Genomic DNA, 19939 nt, shown 5'->3' with positions numbered 1-19939 from the left:
ATAGTTTTTTTTTTTTTTTTTTTTTTTCTCTCTCCATACTATGGCATTCAGTAGGGTCCATCAACTGTTTGGTTACAGAAAAACTTCTTGTGTTCAACAGAATAAAGACACTCATACAGGTTTGGAACAATTTGAGGGTGAGTAAATGATGACAGAATTTTAATTTTTTGGGTAAATATCCCTTTTATTTTTTGAAGCAACATTCATTTTATGTGCTATTTTGGCCATGTAAATTGAAAATAAAACTAATTAATCGTTTCATATACTACATGTGAATTGATATCACAACTTTTTTTGTGCTTTTCACATCTACTAGTGTTAAATTATGGGATATTATAAAAAATTCCAATATCAGCCAGTAATGGTATAATAATCGGCTATATGGCCACACTGCTATATGCAGCCTTCCTAATCTAATAAGCTTACACTTAACACAGTAATTTAATTGCAGTTAATGTTAAAGATTACAGCAATAATGGCAAATAACTGACAAAGCTTTACCATCTGGAATACATTGAAGAACCATCATAAAATATGTGTTTGTTTATGCAGGAGACCCGTATTCGTGTGGTAGAAAAGGACCACCAGAGGACTGGCTCTAAACTCAACCTGATAAACCCGAGAAATGGAGACTCCATCAGTCATGTGTTCATTACTGAAACTCCTGAAATCTTGCAGGAGTGGCTGGACGCCCTCTGGCAGCACATTTATGACCAGAGTGAGTTCAACTAACATCAGTCAGAAATTATTTTACTCCAGTTTGTATGTGTTAACAATTATTATGAACTTATTTTTTAGGTCAGTGGCAACATGCATGTGACAAGCTCATGGACATTGAGGTTTTATCACCACGGAAACCCCCGCTCTTTCTCACAAAGCAAGCTGACTCTGTTTATAATGATCTGAGTGAGTAATCGAGGATATTATATGTATCGTTTATAATATAAAAGTGATTTGTACTGCTTTGGTTGGACTGAATTATGAGGAACCAGTTTAGTCCAACTTCCTGTTATTTATTTTTATGTGTGTGTTCATTGTTTGTTTAATATATTTTCAGGCATTGGGTCCCCTGGGAAATTTGAGAGCTTGACTGACATAATTCACAATAAGATTGAGGAAACTGATGGCCGCTTTCTCATTGGTCATGAGGAGGACACGGAGCCGCCTCATTGGGCAGCGCTGTTTGAAGGATCCCGGCCAATGGTAGTACAAAAAACAGTTCTGTCACCAGGTAAAGAAAGCAATCAGTCTATTACCAGTCCCCTCACAGGCAGCAAAAAGAAGAGGAGAGCTCCTCCACCCCCTCCAGATAAATTACCATTTACCGGCGTCTTATCCAATCAGGAGAAAGAGAACTGTAAGGGGGCGAGGCCTCGGACAGGGCGACCCTCACTGGATGCTAAATTCTCTGCCATCATTCAGCAGTTGCAGAAGAGCCACGCATCCACACGCAAAAACGCACCCCTTGGACAGATCGAGCCCTGTCAGCACGCTTGCGTCCCGCAAAAAAGAGATGACGAGTCAGATATGCCAGAAAATCCTGGGAAAGAATTCAGTCAGGTCCCTCAGCCACCTGTGCCGGCCCCCAGGAACAAATTGAGGATGTCATTCAGAGACAAGATGAATCCAAAAGCCTGGTGAATTAATGAGGCATGAGACATCTTTGATTTAATGATCTATTATGGAAAGATAAACCGTCCTTGGACTCGTACGGAGATAAACTCCCCTTCACCCATTTATTGATCCATATCAAGGGTCAGGAGAATGTAGATGAGAATGCTGGGAGTGAATGTATATATTGCCTATCTTGTTTGTTCTAGCTTGAACAAACATCTATAATCAGACAAAAGTTGTAATTTTTGTAGTATTTTAATTGCATTCATTTGATTTAACCGAATTAAGTCCTGTTGTTGATAGATTGATAACTTTCACTTTCAAGACTGAATTGCAGCCCAATTCATTTCAACTCCATTTAGAATCTTGATCTAGTTTAGGTTGTGTAGCTATCATATCTATTAATATTAGTTGTCTGTAATAACCACTCATGATGTAACCACTACAACTAAGCACTTTAAGATTTTGGTCCACTGCGGCTGCATCATTTCAGTTTTCTTTCATATCACAGAATAATGTCATAATACAATAAGAAATGATGTCTGGTATGAAACTGTGCAGGTTTTCTGCATTTTTAAAAGAATCAGTAGGTGAAGATGCAGTAGAAACTAGATTTTTGGACTGAATGATTTTATACAGTTAAACACTAATACTTTTAAATAACTAACATTTTAAAAATGTTCATGTTAGACACTAAGGGTTTAATCTTCATACTGTTGTATTGAATCAAGTAGTTTAAATGTGTTTTATAAGGTCTGAGCACTATGTAACGCTGTATGTAGGGTACAGGGTGTATGAAAATGTCTTGTTAGGGTAAATTTGTTTAATATCTTTGTTTCATTTTATGTACACATCTGAATGTTTAAGTAGCTCACACATACTCCAACAGCACTTAGTGGAATACTAAGTGCTGTTGTAGATCACTTTTCGAGATGGTTCATGTTATGGTACTTTTTGTGCAATACATTTTCTTTTGATTGAAACTGTTCTTTTTCAGGGTTTTTCTTTTTTTTTCTTAGAGTAATTAACTTTTTTTCTCTGGGCATTAATGTAACAGGAAAAGATATCGGCAGTAATTCTTCTAAATGAAATGGAACAACTTCATTAAAAAGTTGTACTAAACTGATTTTATTCTGATGTCCTTATTCAGTATGTGTGCCTGTGCAATACAGAAAAGGCCCTTTGTTACTGTAGTGTTTCGATTAGAAATATTTCATTATGGAAAAAATCATGCAATCATTCTGTTGAATTTCCACACCCAAGACATTTTTCACTTAACCGTAAAAGTGCTTTTTTCCATTACATCATCCCACATTCTTTAGTAACGCCAGCTAAACCGGAGTTAGATTATCTGAAAACCATCTTAAAATATAGATAGCTTTATACCGAGTATCATTACTATGTATTTTTATACAATGCCTAGATATATTTTTACAATATCAATTGCTTTTAGTCATTTAAGAAAAGGTTTTCTTTTTCATTGTTAGTCATGAGGCATCAGAAAACTCGCCTGTGGTTCTGACCGGCACTATTTTTTTTAGATTTCTGCAAGGCCCCATGAATTTGTTGTTCCAACTCCTGCCAGTGCTGTTCCTCAAGAACCTGCTGCTTGTATCATTTAATGGAGAAAAATAACACAATAATAAACATCTGTTCTGTTGTTGTGGAAAAATTTGTGACATCTGCATTGTATTCTAGTCTCTTCTCACCTTTTTGTTGAGGGAGGTCTTCACTGTGAGTGGAAGCACCTGTTCATTTTTCTTCATACTGTTTTTTTCAGTCTTTCTCTTATGTCTTTCCTGTTGTTTCTGCTCCAGGGTCATCTGTAGGGCCAACACTCTCTCATCTCTCCTGACAGCTTCCCGCAGTTCACTTCTCACCCTTTTCTCTTCTTGACTGAAAACAGAAATCATTCAGCCCTTCTTTTCCACATATTTAACTAAACATAATATATAAATAATAATAATCATTCATATGTATCATTTTTCTAATTTAATTCAAATATTTTCGTTATATCAGCAGCATAACAGGTGAAAAGTTAGTTTGAAAGATTAACATGAATTTGAGAATTTCTTTGTATTTTATTTGTTCCCTTTTTTGCTTTAACGACAGCAGCACTAAGGCTGGCATGAACTCTGTATGTTTGTGCAAAACCTGAAAGGACCTAATACAGAGCCTTGTGGCACACCATAGTTTACCACTGTAAGATCAGGGGCCAGTCTTTTTTTTTTTCTTTAAGGCTGTTCCTAACTCTTAAGTCGGTTACATAAAGGGGAGGTTGGTCTAATTTGATACTAAAAAGTAAGACTGACTGCCCCTTGACTAACTGCTAGTTGGTCATACTTGTACTTAAGGCATGATGGCTAAAATAATGTCTTAACATAATGACTATGCAACTTGCCCCAGATGTCATTTCCACTACCCAAACAAAGTCATAGTGATCTAAGAGGTAGGATTTGAACCAGACTAGTGCCTGTCCACAAATGCAAACCCAATTCTTAAGCCTGTCCTGAAGAATATGATGAGTATTAAAGGCAGCACTTAAAGTCAAGTGGAGAAATACAACCACAGTCAGATAACATAAGTAGGTCATTTGTAACTCTGACAAGTACTATGATAGGAAGTCTTCATGAATTTCAATTAAAGCAGTCTGACCTTTTGTACAAATATCACAAATTTACTTATTTAATTAGTGACCTAGAAATATTGCAAAATCTTCAATATTTCTTATCTACAGTGCACAGCATATGAGTAAATCCCCTCTGAACAAATACAAAAGATGTATTTTCTTTCTGATCACTAATACAATTCATGGAAAGATGCCAAAACTAAAATGTATTAAACATATACATAATAAAAACTGAGAAATATATGTCATTAATAGCCATAAAATAAAGTAAATTTGCCAATTTTGTTTAAATTAAGGATTGCAGAAATGAGTACACCCTAGATTTAATTCAACAAATGTATAATATTCTAATATTCTAGCACTTAGTATGACCTCCATAATTTTGAATATACTGCTCTGACCCTTCTTGCCACTGAGTGTACAAGTTCATGACAAATTGTCACATCTGTCCTGTTTAACTCGTGGATGATGAGCTCCTTAAATGCCCTGATCTTTAATGGGGGGTGTTGCTCAACTAATCTCTACAAAATCCCCCACATGCGCTCAAGAGTGTTAAGATTGAGCGCAATACATGTCCACAGAAGGTTTTTCACCTTGGGAGAATGCATATCCTCATTGTCATGTTGAAAAAAATGCCCAACAATGCAGGGAATGAGGAAAGGGTAACATCATCTGTTTCAATTTTGTGTATTAAATTACACAGTGGTGTGGGAATTCATGACAGCATTGATAAAGCACAACTCCCTCACACCTTCAGCACTCATACATCCCTATATAAGAGCTTTACAACCACTGAACTTTACTGTGGGAACCAGGCACTTCTCACTGTACTCCTCCTCTAGCAACACCAGAACATTTTGGATGCTGTTAGATCCAAAATGATTGATTTGGTCTCATGAGACCAGAGTATTGATTCCCAGAATCTATATTTTGAAAATACGGGCTTTGGAAATGGCTAACTGACTTTATTGTGCTTTGGCTACAGTAGGTAGTTCCAGTGAGAACAACAACCATGCATGTCATTTCTGCAGGCTGCATCTTACTCTGTGAGATAAGCAGTCACTCTTTTCATAGCTTTTGCTGGCTCTGAGACACTCGCTTGGTATTTCTCCTGCTCTTTGTCTAGCAAAAAAATCCCTCATCACTAAATGAAAGCTTAAAATGAAGGCCTGATTATTTCAAGGGCCTTGTCACAAGTCCATTGTTTTTGAATTTCTGTGTTACTTTTGCTGTATTTTCACACTTAAAACAATGATTTGGTAATCCTCTTGTACCACTGTCCTCTTTTGTGCTAAGAAATAAGTCTCCTGACAGTTCTCTCCCAAGTGGTTTTTATTGTTGTCAGCATTAAGTCTGAGAATGATTCAGTGGGCTATATAACACTTTAAATTGTCAAGAAATTTCTTCTCTTCAAAAGTTTTGGTTCAACATACTTACCTGTTGATCAAACATTGCCTTAAACTTACACCAGAACATTTTTATTTAGTAACTTTTAGGAGGGTGTACTCATTTTTATCACCTTGATAAGAAAATCTTATTTTCCTGAATAATTTTGACTTGCTTCTTTGGTAATTGATTAAGCAGACTTGCTGGAACATTATATCTCTAAAGAACCCTAACATGTCTTCTAAGTAATTGAGTAATTGCTGACTTTCAGAAGTTTCAAAGGGGGTGTACTCATTTATGCTGTGCATTGTATCTCATCTGTCTTCTTTAAATTTTTTTTACAGGCTTAAATAGAAAAAACAAACATTTTTAATGTCTGAAATTTTCTTTTAGACCTGACTGCAAGTTGATGCAGGGACAGGTGTGATTAGACCGGTATGTTACCTGCGTGAAGCAGCATGTTCTGCAAGACTTCTGCGTAGAGCGATATTGTCCAGCTGTTCTAGTAGTAGCTGCTCTTTGAGTTGTTTCTCCTGAAAGATGCGCTGTCTCCTGTCCTCCAGCTCACATTGTTCTGTCTCTCTCAGGAGTGCCAAACGCTCCCGCAGCTCCGCCAGAGACATCTCACACAGCAAATCATGACCTGCAGTCTGAGTAATATAATAAAACAATAGTTGGATCATGATGATGCATACATACTTTTTCATCCCCATAGGTATCTATACAACTGCTCAGCTTTAGTAAAATCAAGGTCAATGTCAATTCATTCATTGTAATAACAAAGATTTAGCACAATTTACTGTATATTTGTCTATAAAAGTATCATTTTGTATCATAAATCTTAAGATCTAAAAATGTTCAAGATCATGAAACATAAATTGTGTCAATCAACTGTGTCAAAACTTCTGACTGGTATATCATTATATTATTTTATTCTATTTTTGATAAACGTAACAAGATAAAACACTAACCTCAGTGTCATCCACAAAGTTTTGTCTGACCAGAGAGACTGACTCAAAAGCACGAATCTGACGGATGAGCTCCATCTTCCTGCTTAGCTCGGCCTGAGCTTCCTCCAGAGCCTGGCTGAGGAGTTCTCTGCTCTGCTCTGAGACTTCCTTAACTGCTCGGAGAAAAACAGTGTTTTATTGTCATTTCATGACTTGTGAAAATATTATGCCATATGTATCATCCACAATCTTTGTACCTATCCGTTGTTTGATTTCTTGTAGCTTATCTTTGGCGGCTTTAGAGTTCTTGTGACCATCGGCCACTTGTTGCACAAGCTCTCTCATTTCCTTCTCCTCCTTCATACGTTTCTCTGCATACTTGCGCATAAGCTGCGCAGTCTGAACCAATCACACATTACATCATCATAAACATAATACAGACTGAGTCATGTATTGCTGTAAACACTGATGTTTGTTATGAGATCACCTCCTCTTTAGTCTGCTGAGCTTTATGGTGGTTACGCTCCAAGACGCGTTCTCGTGCAAGAACCGCCTCTTCATGGCTGATCCGTCCCTCCAGTCTTCGCCGCTCCAGTTCAGCTAGTTCCTCCTGTAGATCCTTTTCTTTCATCTCCTTTTGCCACTGCAGGAATGCGGACGGCTCGCTTGCACCCTGTGACAATCGCTCGAATCTGAACACCAAAATACATATACGCCAGAACACTGATGTAAGTGAATAAGCATGAATGTTGTGGAGAACATCTCAATGACTATTATGATTGAACTTCAAGGTTAGTTTACCCAAAAATCAATCTCATGATTTTCTGAGTCACCATAAAAGAACCACAAATGTAGTCCACACGACTCAATGTACGAACAAACGCTGTTTGCCCCTATTGATGTTAGAGCGTGGTCTGTTTTTATGCACCATATTTAAATATATACAAATCAGATTTGAGATTTCTAATTTCAAAACTGTTGATAGCTTCAAAAGACTTGGCATGGGTCAAACTATATTATCCCATCAACCAGAACTTTTATCTCCCATTCACATCTACATGTAATTTGGTCCAAATTGTTGAAGCTGTTTCATACAAACGAGTCAATGGCATTAAATTTTATTAGTGACAGAAATAATAGTGCAACATTTTAAATATTTCTCATCATTTTTATGTCATACAGACAGTTTATGGTGCTTTTAATTGCACAACGAAAATAATAAAATCTGATTACCATCGAGGAGTTATGTGACTCTACCTTTGTAATGCTTCTTCCAGTTGACGATTATATAAAGCTCCCTCTCGCAGTATGGCTGTTGTGTTCAGTCTGACCGGTAAGCTGTTTGTCTGTGCCATTGTAAATAAATATATGTTCACTATTTAACTGCACAAAGATACTCAGTAGTAGAAAATAAAATAAGCACATGGTGCATGTGTCAAGAAAAGTTTTTTTATCAATGCATTTTCTATCTAGTCAGAATTACCTTTTGGGTGGCAGGGCTTCCAGAAGTATAAAGCTGGTCAAATTTGAGTTCTGAATCACGGCTTTGAAGAATTTGGGATATTACGTTCTATTCATCAGGAAATATAAAAAAAAAATTAAATTCTGTGATGATGTGGCATTAAAGAAACATAAAACAGCTGATGTATTCATTTGTGCTGTAAGACACTTACTTGAGTTTTCTCAGACTTCTGTGGGTTTGCACATCTGAACTGCTGAGAGTTTGCTTCATTCAGGACTTTCTAATGAAGAGTAAATGAGGCACTTCATGAGGTAAGGTCTGAACACAAAGTAAGCAATATTAACAAAATTAAAAGCAGTTCCCCAGTTTGTCTCTGTTTACCAAAGCTTCTTGTCGGTTCCTCTGCCTCATCTCATCCAGAATCTCTGGTTCCTTTGGAGATTTGTGAGTGGTGACTGGTACCTGAGGGAGGCAAATGCCACAATCAACATAATTTTACAATCTGAAGCGAACAATGTCATAATGTCAACTACTGAGAATGCAATAATTCTCAGCCTTTTTGACTCAAAGGCCACCCCCTCCCCCTATACAGGCTAAAATATTTCTGGTATTTCTGCTGTAATTATGACAAAGCTGCAAATCATTTTGTGATTGCAGATGTTTCATAAACTGTATGTTTTTCCAATAATGATTTTTTGTTATTAGTTATTGACTTAATAGTTATTGATTGTTTGTGTTTTTAGCATTTTAATTTAGATTTAAGTCAGATTATTTATAGATTATTTAAATATATTAAAGGTGCTCTAAGTGATGTCACGCGTTTTTAGGCCAAAATATTTTTTGTCACATAAAGCAAACATCTCCTCACTATCCGCTAGCTGCCTGTCCCCTGAACACACTGTAAAAAAAACGCGGTCTCTGTAGTCGCCACAAGCTCTGAAAATCGCAATAAAAAAAAAACTGGTGCAGCCTGGACCACAAAACATAATAAACATGCTCCAGCCAATAACCGACAAGAATGATTTTAAATGCGCGTTCATGACTGTTTCAGGAAGCACGGAGGGGAGGGGGGGAGGAGGAGGAGGGAGGGTCTAGCTAGCCTCTGTTTTGTTTGACAACACTTCAAATGTCAACAGGAAGTTACTCCACCAAAGACTATAGAATAACACAAGACGTGTCACTCGTATTGTTTTGAATGGGAGAAAGTGTAATGCGCAATATGGCGGAATAAGTCCCGCCTTCAAAATAAGAGCCAATCGCCGACTGGTAAAGTCATCGCATCACTGCAGCAGCCGTTTGAAGCACCGGTTTCTATAGAAACAGTCAGACGCGCGCCTCTGAAACATGGCAGAAGAGACGCGCATTTAGGTCTGCGCATGCGCATTAGCTTGATCCAGCCTAAAAAATACAGTTTTTTGTCATGATTCGAGCGTTTGGATAAAACATTTATGAGACAGCTGTTGTCAGATTTCATTGGTGATTTCAAATATGAAATGTAATCGTAAGGTTGGCGAACAGTTTTGGAGAATTTGATGTTTCCCCATTCAAAGAGATAGGGCATGATGCCCAGGATGCCCGAGAGGCGTTTCAAAGATGGCCGCCGAGTGAAATGACTTGTCTTAAAGGGACTTTGACTCCACCCAGGATCACTTAGAGCACCTTTAATAATGATCTTTTTAATTTAAATACTCAAAGTCATCCTATGACCCTCTTGGAAATTTTCTGTGGCCCCCTATTGGCCCCGGCCCCCTGGTTGAGAACCACTATCATAATGTATTGGTCTGATATCTGTGTCATTGCTGAAAATTAAAAGGCAGTATATCTCTGAATGTTTAAAAAGTCTTCAAAAAAATTTACAATCTTTTGACCTTTTACCAAACAACAAATCATGCAATAACTAAATGATGATTGGATGAAAGGAGTTGATGTGTTTTAAAATAGATTTTAAAAAAAATGCTGACTCATAAAGCACATACTCCATTATTTCAAGTATTTATTTTGATACTTGCCTGCTTGAACTTGACTTGACTTTCCTGCTGTGGAATGACTTCGGGAGCAGGGAGTGGTCGAGCTTTGGGCTGGGTCAGATCAAATTCCCTGGGTTCTGTGTTTTTCCTGGGAGATTTTTTTGGCAGACTTCCTCTGCCCATTTTTTTGGCAAGCTGATCCAGCAGCGCCTCAATCTCGTTGCACCATCTATAAAGGAGAATGAAGACATCACTGCACAATGCTTGCTAACAACCATCAATAAATAACAGAACTAAAAGTCTTGTTTACAGCAGGATATACTGTACAGTATTAGTTACATGTTCTAGCATCAGGAAGACCTGTGCCACACCTCTTCAAGCCTCCAGCAATGGTGGATAGTATTCATACTCTCATTAATAATTTAATGATTCCTAAAAATATCCACCTAATTAATATACCCAATTCAATTAATGATTTACAAACACCTTTCCCTTACAATCACAATTCAGTAATGGGATACATATTTCTTTTGTGATAGTGTGATTTAATTTTCAAAGCATTTACATTCCTAAATGCAACACCATCCTTTGGTTTCATCAGCTAAAGGTATCAAGTGTGAGTGTAAAACAATGTGATATACAGCACTACTAAACACTCTTTCCTTTTTTATTATTATCATTTTACCTCAGCAATGGCGTGATCCAGTTGTTATCTACGACAGCAGCATCATAGATGTGACTCCATTCCCTCTGGATATGAGTTGTGAGATTGCTGACGTTAAAGAAAAAGCTCAGGAACTGAGGTACCGGACAGGACATTTGCCCCGTAACAGAGACAGAAAGCAAAGAATGAGGAAATGTATAATACAACATTGAAATGCTTTAGTTATGATTCAATTCCACTGTATTATAAATGTTTAATAGGTAAAAAATATCATTTTTAAATCTGATTATGTATGTGCTTTGCTTACTTTGTGCATTTTTGAGATGTCTAGAGATTTGATAATTCTACTGAAATGCTTCAGGCCAAGATCATCAAGATGGAACATGGCAAGATAACAGACAACTGATAAAACCAAACAAGATTTGTTACTTTTTTGAATGTCTGACATGAAGTAATATTCACAGCAAAAAGAAACAGCAGTTGGGTGATAGTAATATTAACAGTAATATATTATTTTTGTACACTACATCAACAAAATACACTTACCAATGAACAGGTTTCGGTCCACTCTGAATAAAAATTTTCCATGGTGAATGTAAAAGATGTTGACCACAACATCCAAAAGCTTTTTGTGCGTGATACATCCATATAAAGTATCAATAATAAACTTCTGGTCAGCAGAGGAAAAATTCTAAAAGACGGAAGACATGAGAAGAATATGATGATTTGTCTCTAATGGAAATACAAACCCGATTCCAAAAAAGTTGGGACACTGTACAAATTGTGAATAAAAACAGAATGCAATGATGTGGAAGTTTCAAATGTCAATATTTTATTCAGAAGACAACATAGATGACATATCAAATGTTTAAACTGAGAAAATGTATCATTTTAAGGGAAAAATAAGTTGATTTTAAATTTCATGGCATCAACACATCTCAAAAAAGTTGGGACAAGGTCATGTTTACCACTGTGTGGCATCCCCTCTTCTTTTTATAACAGTCTGCAAACGTCTGGGGACTGAGGAGACAAGTTGCTCAAGTTTAGGAATAGGAATGTTATCCCATTATTGTCTAATACAGGCTTCTAGTTGCTCAACTGTCTTAGGTCTTCTTTGTCGCATCTTCCTCTTGGGTGAAAGATCTGGACTGCAGGCTGGTCATTTCAGTACCCGGATCTTTCTTCTACGCAGCCATGATGTTGTAATTGACGCAGTATGTGGTCTGGCATTGTCATGTTGGAAAATGCAAGGTCTTCCCTGAAAGAGACGACGTCTGGATGGGAGCATATGTTGTTCTAGAACTTGGATATACCTTTCAGCATTGATGGTGCCTTTCCAGATGTGTAAGCTGCCCATGCCACACACACTCATGCAACCCCATACCATCAGAGATGCAGGCTTCTGAACTGAGCACTGATAACAACTTGGGCTGTCCTTATCCTCTTTAGTCCGGATGACATGGTGTCCCAGTTTTCCAAAAAGAACTTCAAATTTTGATTTGTCTGACCACAGAACAGTTTTCCACTTTGCCACAGTCCATTTTAAATGAGCCTTGGCCCAGAGAAAACGCCTGCGCTTCTGGATCATATTTAGATATGGCTTCTTTTTTGACCTTTAGAGTTTTAGCCGGCAACGGCGAATGGCACGGTGGATTGTGTTCACCGACAATGTTTTCTGGAAGTATTCCTGACCCCATGTTGTGATTTCCATTACAGTAGCATTCCTGTATGTGATGCAGTGCCGTCTAAGGGCCCGAAGATCACAGGCATCCAGTATGGTTTTCCGGCCTTGACCCTTACTCACAGAGATTGTTCCAGATTCTCTGAATCTTTGGATGATATTATGCACTGTAGATGATGATAACTTCAAACTCTTTGCAATTTTTCTCTGAGAAATTCCTTTCTGATATTGCTCCACTATTTTTCGCCGCAGCAATGGGGGAATTGGTGATCCTCTGCCCATCTTGACTTCTGAGAGACACTGCCACTCTGAGAGGCTCTTTTTACACCCAATCATGTTGACCTAATAAGTTGCAAATTGGTCCTCCAGCTGTTCCTTATATGTACATTTAACTTTTCCGGCCTCTTATTGCTACCTGTCCCAACTTTTTTGGAATGTGTAGCTCTCATGAAATCCAAAATAAGCCAATATATTTGGCATGACATTTCAAAATGTCTCACTTTCAACATTTGATATGTTATCTATATTCTATTGTGAATAAAATATAAGTTTATGAGATTTGTAAATTATTGCATTCCTTTTTTATTCACAATTTGTACAGTGTCCCAACTTTTTTGGAATCGGGTTTGTAAATACCCATTATTTTACACATATGAATTTATTTATTTTATTTTATTTATATGGAGGAAAATAGACATATATAGACATATATACAATAGACAAATACATATATTGAAAATAATACCTTAAGATCCTTGCCAGCATCCTGCGTAAAATTGTCAATGAATTGTTTATCTTCTTGAAACTCGTCCAGGAACCTTGAGACTTCGTTGATAAGGTCTTTGTAGTTCATCCTCACTGGATTTCTCAGCCAAACTAAATATACTTTCTGACTAATAGACAGCAGTTCGATAATGTGGATAATTTTTCACTTAGCTTATCTGATTCAGATTATTGGAGCAATTTAATAAAAATGGATTAGTATAGGACTATCTTGAACCATATGAATAGGTTTAGATTTACGATAAAATCCTATGAAAAACATCTATCCAGCAACGACAGTGTTTTGTTGTTGCCTGGAAACAGCGAGGCGGTCCGACTTTTCCTGAGAGGACGTCAGTAGCCTATTACTATTCATTATCCGATGCTATTTCCCTTTGTTCTCTTTTGTCCAAAACAAATAAACATTTAGTGGAAAAATATAATATTGATAAAATTCATTTAAAACGCGTTTCGGTAGCTTAAAGTGCTTTACACACACAAAAACAAGAAAAGTAAAAAAAAAAATATGCAAAATAAAAAATAATTATGTGAAGACAGTATGACAATATTATTTTTCCTTTATTTGTTTATTTATCTCAACTAAAACAGAAGAGCGATAAACAACTACACTAAATCATTTAGGTAGGAATAAAAAAGCGAATTGTTTGGCAACCCGAGTGTAATCAGTCAAGCAGCGCAACTTCCGTAGTCAGACTGAGCTCTAGCTCAATAGCTTAGTCATGAGCAGCCTGTGTGTTTGGGGACAAAGACAACCGCTCGACTGCTGGATATAAGGGCAGAGTCCGTGCCCGCGATTAATTAATAGTGGACTAACACTGTCCGTGTCTGTTATTTTGGTTTCTGCTTAACACTGTCAGCACGGCATTGTTGAAGAGCAGGCGCTAGCTTAGCACGCTAGCTGTGTGTTTGTGTGCGGGTTTAAAGGTTCGGTTCGGTTCGGGTTTGGTACGGAGCTGTCGCTAAACTGGCGAGGTGACCAAAGATGAATCGGTTCCGAAAGTGGCTTTATAAGCCAAAGGTAAGCTTGCCATCAGTTCAATTAATAAATACTCATCAGATAGCTTTATTATTAAGTGAATGTGTTTTAAAACCTAGCGAGCTATCTACTTAGGCAGTATTTGGGGCATCATATGATGTGGGCAGCCTATCTAGACAGCATTTTGGGGCGTCGTATAAGGGAAGCTGTCTACATAAACCGTCTTTTAGCATCACATGATGTGAGCTGCCTACCTAGACAGCTTTTTTGGCATCATTTAATGCGAACTATCTTATTTCTAGGTAAGATCTTTGAATCACAGCACTTTATTATTCATTCAGAAGACTTTGTTCGTTCATTATGAAGGGGCAAAGTCATGTTCACAATATTGCTTTAAAATATTATGTTTTTAAGTGCTTCGCCTTATTTCAGTTAGTTAAGTTCTCATTTTAGTTTGTTTTTCATCTAATATTTATATTTTTATTTAATATAAATGTTTTTTTAGTTGACAACAATAACCTTGAAAACATATTAATACAGTTAGATTGGATAAGATATATTTCTGTACATTGGCTGTGGCTATAGGTTTGTTACAAGGTTGAGGTCTAATGGCCCTTTGTGTGGCTCCAAACTTTCTTGCTGTCAGCAGTTTGTATTTTACACATCAAAAACCACATTTCACCACAGCTCACACAGTGGCTTTAGCTATGAAATATTCTTGCAGTCCACGCCTAGGGCAACTGATGCAATTGTGGTGTGCTACAGTTTTGTCTGCAACCTGTTCTCAATGCATTAAAGACTTTCTATGAGAGATTAGGGTCACTTTTCAGTCTAATACATTTTTTGGGAACGTGTTTGAAAAAATCAGAATAATCTTACAACAGGATATTAGAGCAGAAAAGTGTTTTGTTGGAATTAAACCCTGGGTACCCCTTGAGATGTACAAACACTCATTGTTGTCAAAGAAGCCTTGGCCCATGGGTGCAGTTCTGCCTGTGACTGTGACTCACTTGGATACATTCTTCACAAACATGCCTGTTGTGGTCATTGGGGCTGAACTATGGTATGTGACCTTTTCTAAAATTAACAGATTGTTAGTGTACACAATCAGTAAAATGGCAAAGATTATTCAAATATGCGAGATGTTTGGATGAAGCTTCGAAAGTCACATGATGCAGGTTCTTATTTTCAGTTTTCTGTAGTTTTATGACTCTACTGTACAGACATTTCCATTTTCCAGACATGTCCATTGAAATGCACAACCCAAATAGCTAGTCGCACAAATATTGATTCCTTATCTTTTTGTATAGGCCTTCCGCATCTTTTAGTTCCCTATGCAACAGAAATATGCGCTCAGTTATCAGTTGTGTAAAGTATTTGAGTAAATACAATTAATTACTATTTGGCTACTTTGTACTTTTACTGATATTAGCAAATTTTGCTCTCTACTTTACAACATTTTTGAGTAAGTATATGTACTTTTTTCTCCAATACATTTGTAATGAGTAATGCGATTACTCGTTTAATTTTGCTTGGCACCTGACGTTTTCTGTAGCAGTTTATTTCTGCTACAGAAGAAGCACCATCGCCATCTACAGGGCATTGAAGGTACTATATCTCGTGCGTTTTTTCCCTACTCACCCGAACTTGTCAACAAGGCTACTTTATGTGAATGCGAGTGTATTGGCAAGGTGTTTCATATATGAGACGAGGACATGGCTGCAGCCGGTGATGAGGCCGTTGATATCCAGTGCAAGGAGGCTTTGACTATTTCATTTTGCTTAACTTTTTTTTTTCATACATTATATTGACAAGAACTTTTTGGATGATATTGGTTTGCCTATGCCCTGTTTGAGCGCTTGATCTTAACTGAGACTTGAGTGTCAACCTTGATTTATTGCAATTTTTAGGTTTTGAGTTTTATTTTGATTCTAGAAACTAAAAATGTGAATACTCTCCTCACAAATCAACTGTTTCTTGTGTTTCACTGGCATGTTTCTCATTTGTTGATGACTAGTGTATCTTTGAGCCTACATTCAGTACAAGTAAAATACTTAAGTACTGTTAAAATCAGATGCTCTAACCCCCGGTTTCCCAGACAGTATCTTAAAGGTGCCCAAGAATGCTTTTTCACAAGATGTAATATAAGTCTAAGTTGTCTCCTGAATGTGTCTGTGAAGTTTCAGCTCAAAATACCCCATAGATTTTTTTAAATTAATTTTTTTAACTGCCTATTTTGGGGCATCATTAACAATGCACTGATTTAGGCAGCGCCGCCCCTTTAATTCGCGTGCTCCCTGCCACACGAGCTGTCGACTATATTACAGCGCATATACAAAGTTCACACAGCTAATATAACCCTCAAATGGATCTTTACAAGATGTTCGTCATTAGGGCTGGGCGATATATCGCATGCGATTGTCACGCGCATTTCGTCAGTAAAGCCGGTTCCCTGATTACCGCTAAATCGCCATCACCTGCTTTCAAATGGAGCGGCATTTAATAGACAGAGCCGTAGTTCACTGACAAGCCACGCAATATCGCGTTCATTATCGAAGGCGATTCATCTGCATGCGCGATTCATAGCTTGTCAGTGATACGGCTCTGTCTGTTATGCCGCTCCATTTGAGCAGGTATGGCGATTTAGCGGTATCAGGGAACCGGCTTATGACGAAATGCGCGTGACAATCGATGTTAACCCCAGCCCTTTTATGCATCTGAGTGCTTCGAATTTGAGGCTTTTATTCTGAGTGAATTTGAGGCTGTGCTCTGTGGCTAACGGCTAATGCTACACTGTTGGAGAGATTTATAAAGAATGAAGTTGTGTTTATGAATTATACAGACTGCAAGTGTTTAAAAATGAAAATAGCGACGGCTCTTGTCTCCGTGAATACAGTAAGAAACGATGGTAACTTTAACCTCATTTAACAGTACATTAGCAACATGCTAACGAAACATTTAGAAAGACAATTTACAAATATCACTAAAAATATCATGATATCATGGATCATGTCAGTTATTATTGCTCCATCTGCCATTTTTTGCTATTGTTCTTGCTTGCTTACCTAGTCTGTTGATTCAGCTGTGCACAGATCCAGACGTTAATACTGGCTGCCCTTGTCTAATGCCTTTCATAATGTTGGGAACATGGGCTGGCGTTATGCAAATATTGGGGCGTTCACCCCGACTGTTACGTAACAGTCTGTGTTATGTTGAGATTCGTCTGTTCTTCGGAGGTCGTTTAAACAAATGAGATTTATATAAGAAGGAGGAAACAATGGAGTTTGAGACTCAATGTATGTCTTTTCCATGTACTGAACTCTTGTTATTTAACTATGCTGAGGTAAATTCAATTTTTGAATCTAGGGCACCTTTAAAATATGTCAGTGCCATTGTTTTGTCTCAAGAATGTAATGTTTTTTTTCTTTCTTTTTTTTCTAAGGCATGTTTATAAAAGCTACTTAAATGTCCTAATTGAACTAAGGCCTAATTCTGGTTTAATCTAAGCCCTGTCTGTGAAACCAGGCCTAAGACTTTTGCTCAAGTTGTTTTGGAATTGGTGACTTGAGTCATTTTTGCTCTAAGATATCTGTACTTTTACTCAAGTGTGGATTTCAGGTAGTCTTTACACCTCTGTTAGTTGTTCTTTGGTGATTTGGAGTCTCTAGTGGTTTGACTGCACCTGCGTGGGCATCATAGGGCTGATGGGTTCAAATCAGCTTATACTCAGCTCTGGTCCATGTTCCAGCCACGTGCAACTTCCCAGTCAAATTCATGTGCAGATTACAAATGGCCACAGTCCAGGAAACCTAGATGTCCCAATCTGGATACACTCCAAATCACAACTTGCAGATAACACTCAACTTTAGGTATAGGCTACATGAGACACGCCACTACCTACATATTAGTTTTGCTTGCTAAGGCAAACTTTGCTATTGTTAATCTTTATGTTTAAGGTTAAGGAATTGAATAAAACTTGGTGTATTGTGTAACTCATCCTGCATAGCTTGCACAATGGACCAGTTATGAATGATAATGTATGCATAAAAAAAAGAATAGGCTAGCATTGAACACCTTAGTAACCACATGGCAACACCCTGGCAACCACAGTATTATAATAGTGGAGATTTTGCCCAGACATGCAACATTTTCAGTAGTGTAAAAAAGTAACTGTTCAGAAATGGGAAAATACAAGTTTGGGGTTGGTATTATTTATGTATTTCAAAGAAGTCTCTTATGCTCACCAAGGCGGCATTTATTTGATTAAAATAGAGTAAAAACAGTAATATTGTAAAATATTATTACAAAATAACAGGTTTCAATTTGAATATATTCTAAAATATAATTTAGTCTTGTGATGCAAATTTATATTTTCAGCATTACTCCAGTCTTCAGTGTCATGATCCTTCAGAAATCATTCTAATATGCTGATTTGCAGCTCAAGAAACATTTCTTCTTCTTCTTCTTTTTCTTTTTATTATTATCAATGTTGTAAAAGGTGGAAAGAATGATAAAAAATTCAGGATACTTCTTTGATTTTTGGGAACAATGTAAAGCCGAATAGGCCATTCCAGAATGACACACAAGTTTTTAATATTAGGAGAAGATCATCCACCAATATATTATTTCTGTCAAAGTCCTTTATCCCTGAAGCATGTTTTATTAGATTGTGCTGGGTTTAACCCTGTGAGAAACCTTTTTTACTCCGTTAACACTTTTGAAGAACATTATAAAATGGTTAAACCTAATATAGTTTTCTTTCTGGCAAAAATAGATTGTAAAAACCTGATATAGTTTTACCATTATTTTTTTCTCACCATATTTTAAAAAACAACTGTCCCTTTTGATAAAAAGAAACATATTGTCTTCATATTCTGTTTTTGGTAGTAGTGTGCATATTTCATCAAAAATGGTTTCAATTTCCAATTTTTTGCGAGACACCAAGATCTTTGAAATACACATTGGACTGTATTCACTGTCTATGATGCAAGAGAATGTTTCCTGTTGAGTGCCCAATGGAGCAGAAGGGGTCCAAAGGTCTAAATCCTCATCAGTGCTTTTGAATCCAGTGCTGACATCTCTCATTACATTCAATTAGTACCTTAAATGCTCTTCTCATGTGTGCGACGTGCTGTTGTGGCAGGATACGCCTGTTTAAATGACAAATGTTTTTACGCTGTGCCAGACACGCACCATACTGCAGAACTCTGATACTTGCTTACTTCAGCACTAGTTTGTTTGATCATCTGGTACTTGATTAGATCATTCAGACCATCTGTTTACATTTACTTTCTTTTTCCATGCAGAGGTCAGATCCGCAGCTGCTGGCCCAGTTCTACTATGCAGATGAAGAGCTGAACCAGGTGGCCACTGAGCTGGACAGTTTGGACGGCAGGAAGGACCCTCAGAGGTGTACCCTGCTGGTCAACCAGTTCCGCTCCTGCCAGGTTAATCACTGAATGGTCTCACAGTACAGAGTTTTATCAAGTGTTTGTTTTCCATTCTGGGATGATTAATGTTTAAGTCTTTTCCACTCATTTTTCTTGCAATGACAAGTTGCAAAAGTTTGGGGAAGCTAAGAATGTTTTTGAAAGATGTCCCATTTGATGAATAGAAAGTTCACAAGAACATTTGAAATAGATATCTTTTGTAAAAATGTTAAAGTCTTCACTGTCACTTTTAAATAATTTAAAGGGATAGTTCACCCAAAAATGAAAATTATCCCAGGATTTACTCACTCTCAAGCCATCCTAGGTGTATATGACAATCTTCTTCCAGATAAACACAATCAGAGTTATATTTAAAAATATCCTGGCTTTTCCAAGCT

At 37.2% G+C, this 19939-nt stretch overlaps 3 protein-coding genes across 11 annotated transcripts in view; 2 read left to right on the top strand and 1 right to left on the bottom strand.

Moving 5' to 3' along the window:
- The window catches only part of rtkn2 (rhotekin 2), a 33831-nt gene extending 31091 nt beyond the window's left edge, over window positions 1-2740 (top strand). For all 5 annotated transcript variants that reach the window (XM_048191647.1, XM_048191648.1, XM_048191645.1 and 2 more), the window contains 3 exons: window positions 553-718; window positions 799-906; window positions 1058-2740. In XM_048191647.1, the coding sequence (XP_048047604.1) occupies window positions 553-718; window positions 799-906; window positions 1058-1641 (858 nt within the window). In that variant the 3' untranslated portion in view covers window positions 1642-2740. The remainder of the gene's footprint in view (window positions 1-552; window positions 719-798; window positions 907-1057) is intronic.
- Window positions 1-13468, bottom strand: part of cfap99 (cilia and flagella associated protein 99) — a 32342-nt gene extending 18874 nt beyond the window's left edge. Inside the window, exons 1-15 of one of the 4 annotated variants that reach the window (XM_048191651.1) lie at window positions 13099-13468; window positions 11219-11363; window positions 10980-11074; window positions 10694-10806; window positions 10051-10237; window positions 8423-8503; window positions 8253-8321; window positions 8063-8149; window positions 7837-7925; window positions 7067-7271; window positions 6837-6978; window positions 6601-6752; window positions 6074-6279; window positions 3324-3510; window positions 3183-3222 (exon numbers count right to left, since the gene is read on the bottom strand). In XM_048191651.1, coding sequence (XP_048047608.1) covers window positions 3183-3222; window positions 3324-3510; window positions 6074-6279; window positions 6601-6752; window positions 6837-6978; window positions 7067-7271; window positions 7837-7925; window positions 8063-8149; window positions 8253-8321; window positions 8423-8503; window positions 10051-10237; window positions 10694-10806; window positions 10980-11074; window positions 11219-11363; window positions 13099-13206 — 1906 coding nt within the window. In that variant the 5' untranslated portion in view covers window positions 13207-13468. Of the gene's footprint in view, window positions 1-2726; window positions 3223-3323; window positions 3511-6073; window positions 6280-6600; window positions 6753-6836; window positions 6979-7066; window positions 7272-7836; window positions 7926-8062; window positions 8150-8252; window positions 8322-8422; window positions 8504-10050; window positions 10238-10693; window positions 10807-10979; window positions 11075-11218; window positions 11364-13098 lie in introns of those variants that run through there. The other 3 variants (XM_048191652.1, XM_048191649.1, XM_048191650.1) reach the window with 3 other exon arrangements.
- A 316-nt stretch (window positions 13469-13784) lies between these two features.
- Window positions 13785-19939, top strand: part of zfyve28 (zinc finger, FYVE domain containing 28) — a 22974-nt gene continuing 16819 nt past the window's right edge. Inside the window, exons 1-2 of one of the 2 annotated variants that reach the window (XM_048191642.1) lie at window positions 13785-14154; window positions 19419-19559. In XM_048191642.1, the coding sequence (XP_048047599.1) occupies window positions 14119-14154; window positions 19419-19559 (177 nt within the window). In that variant the 5' untranslated portion in view covers window positions 13785-14118. The remainder of the gene's footprint in view (window positions 14155-19418; window positions 19560-19939) is intronic. The other variant, XM_048191641.1, reaches the window with a different exon arrangement.

Source organism: Megalobrama amblycephala, linkage group LG5 (assembly GCF_018812025.1).
Source record: "Megalobrama amblycephala isolate DHTTF-2021 linkage group LG5, ASM1881202v1, whole genome shotgun sequence".
NCBI classification, from domain to species: domain Eukaryota; kingdom Metazoa; phylum Chordata; class Actinopteri; order Cypriniformes; family Xenocyprididae; genus Megalobrama; species Megalobrama amblycephala.
The sequence above is the reverse complement of the archived record's forward strand: the minus strand, read 5'-3'. Positions and strand labels throughout refer to the sequence as shown.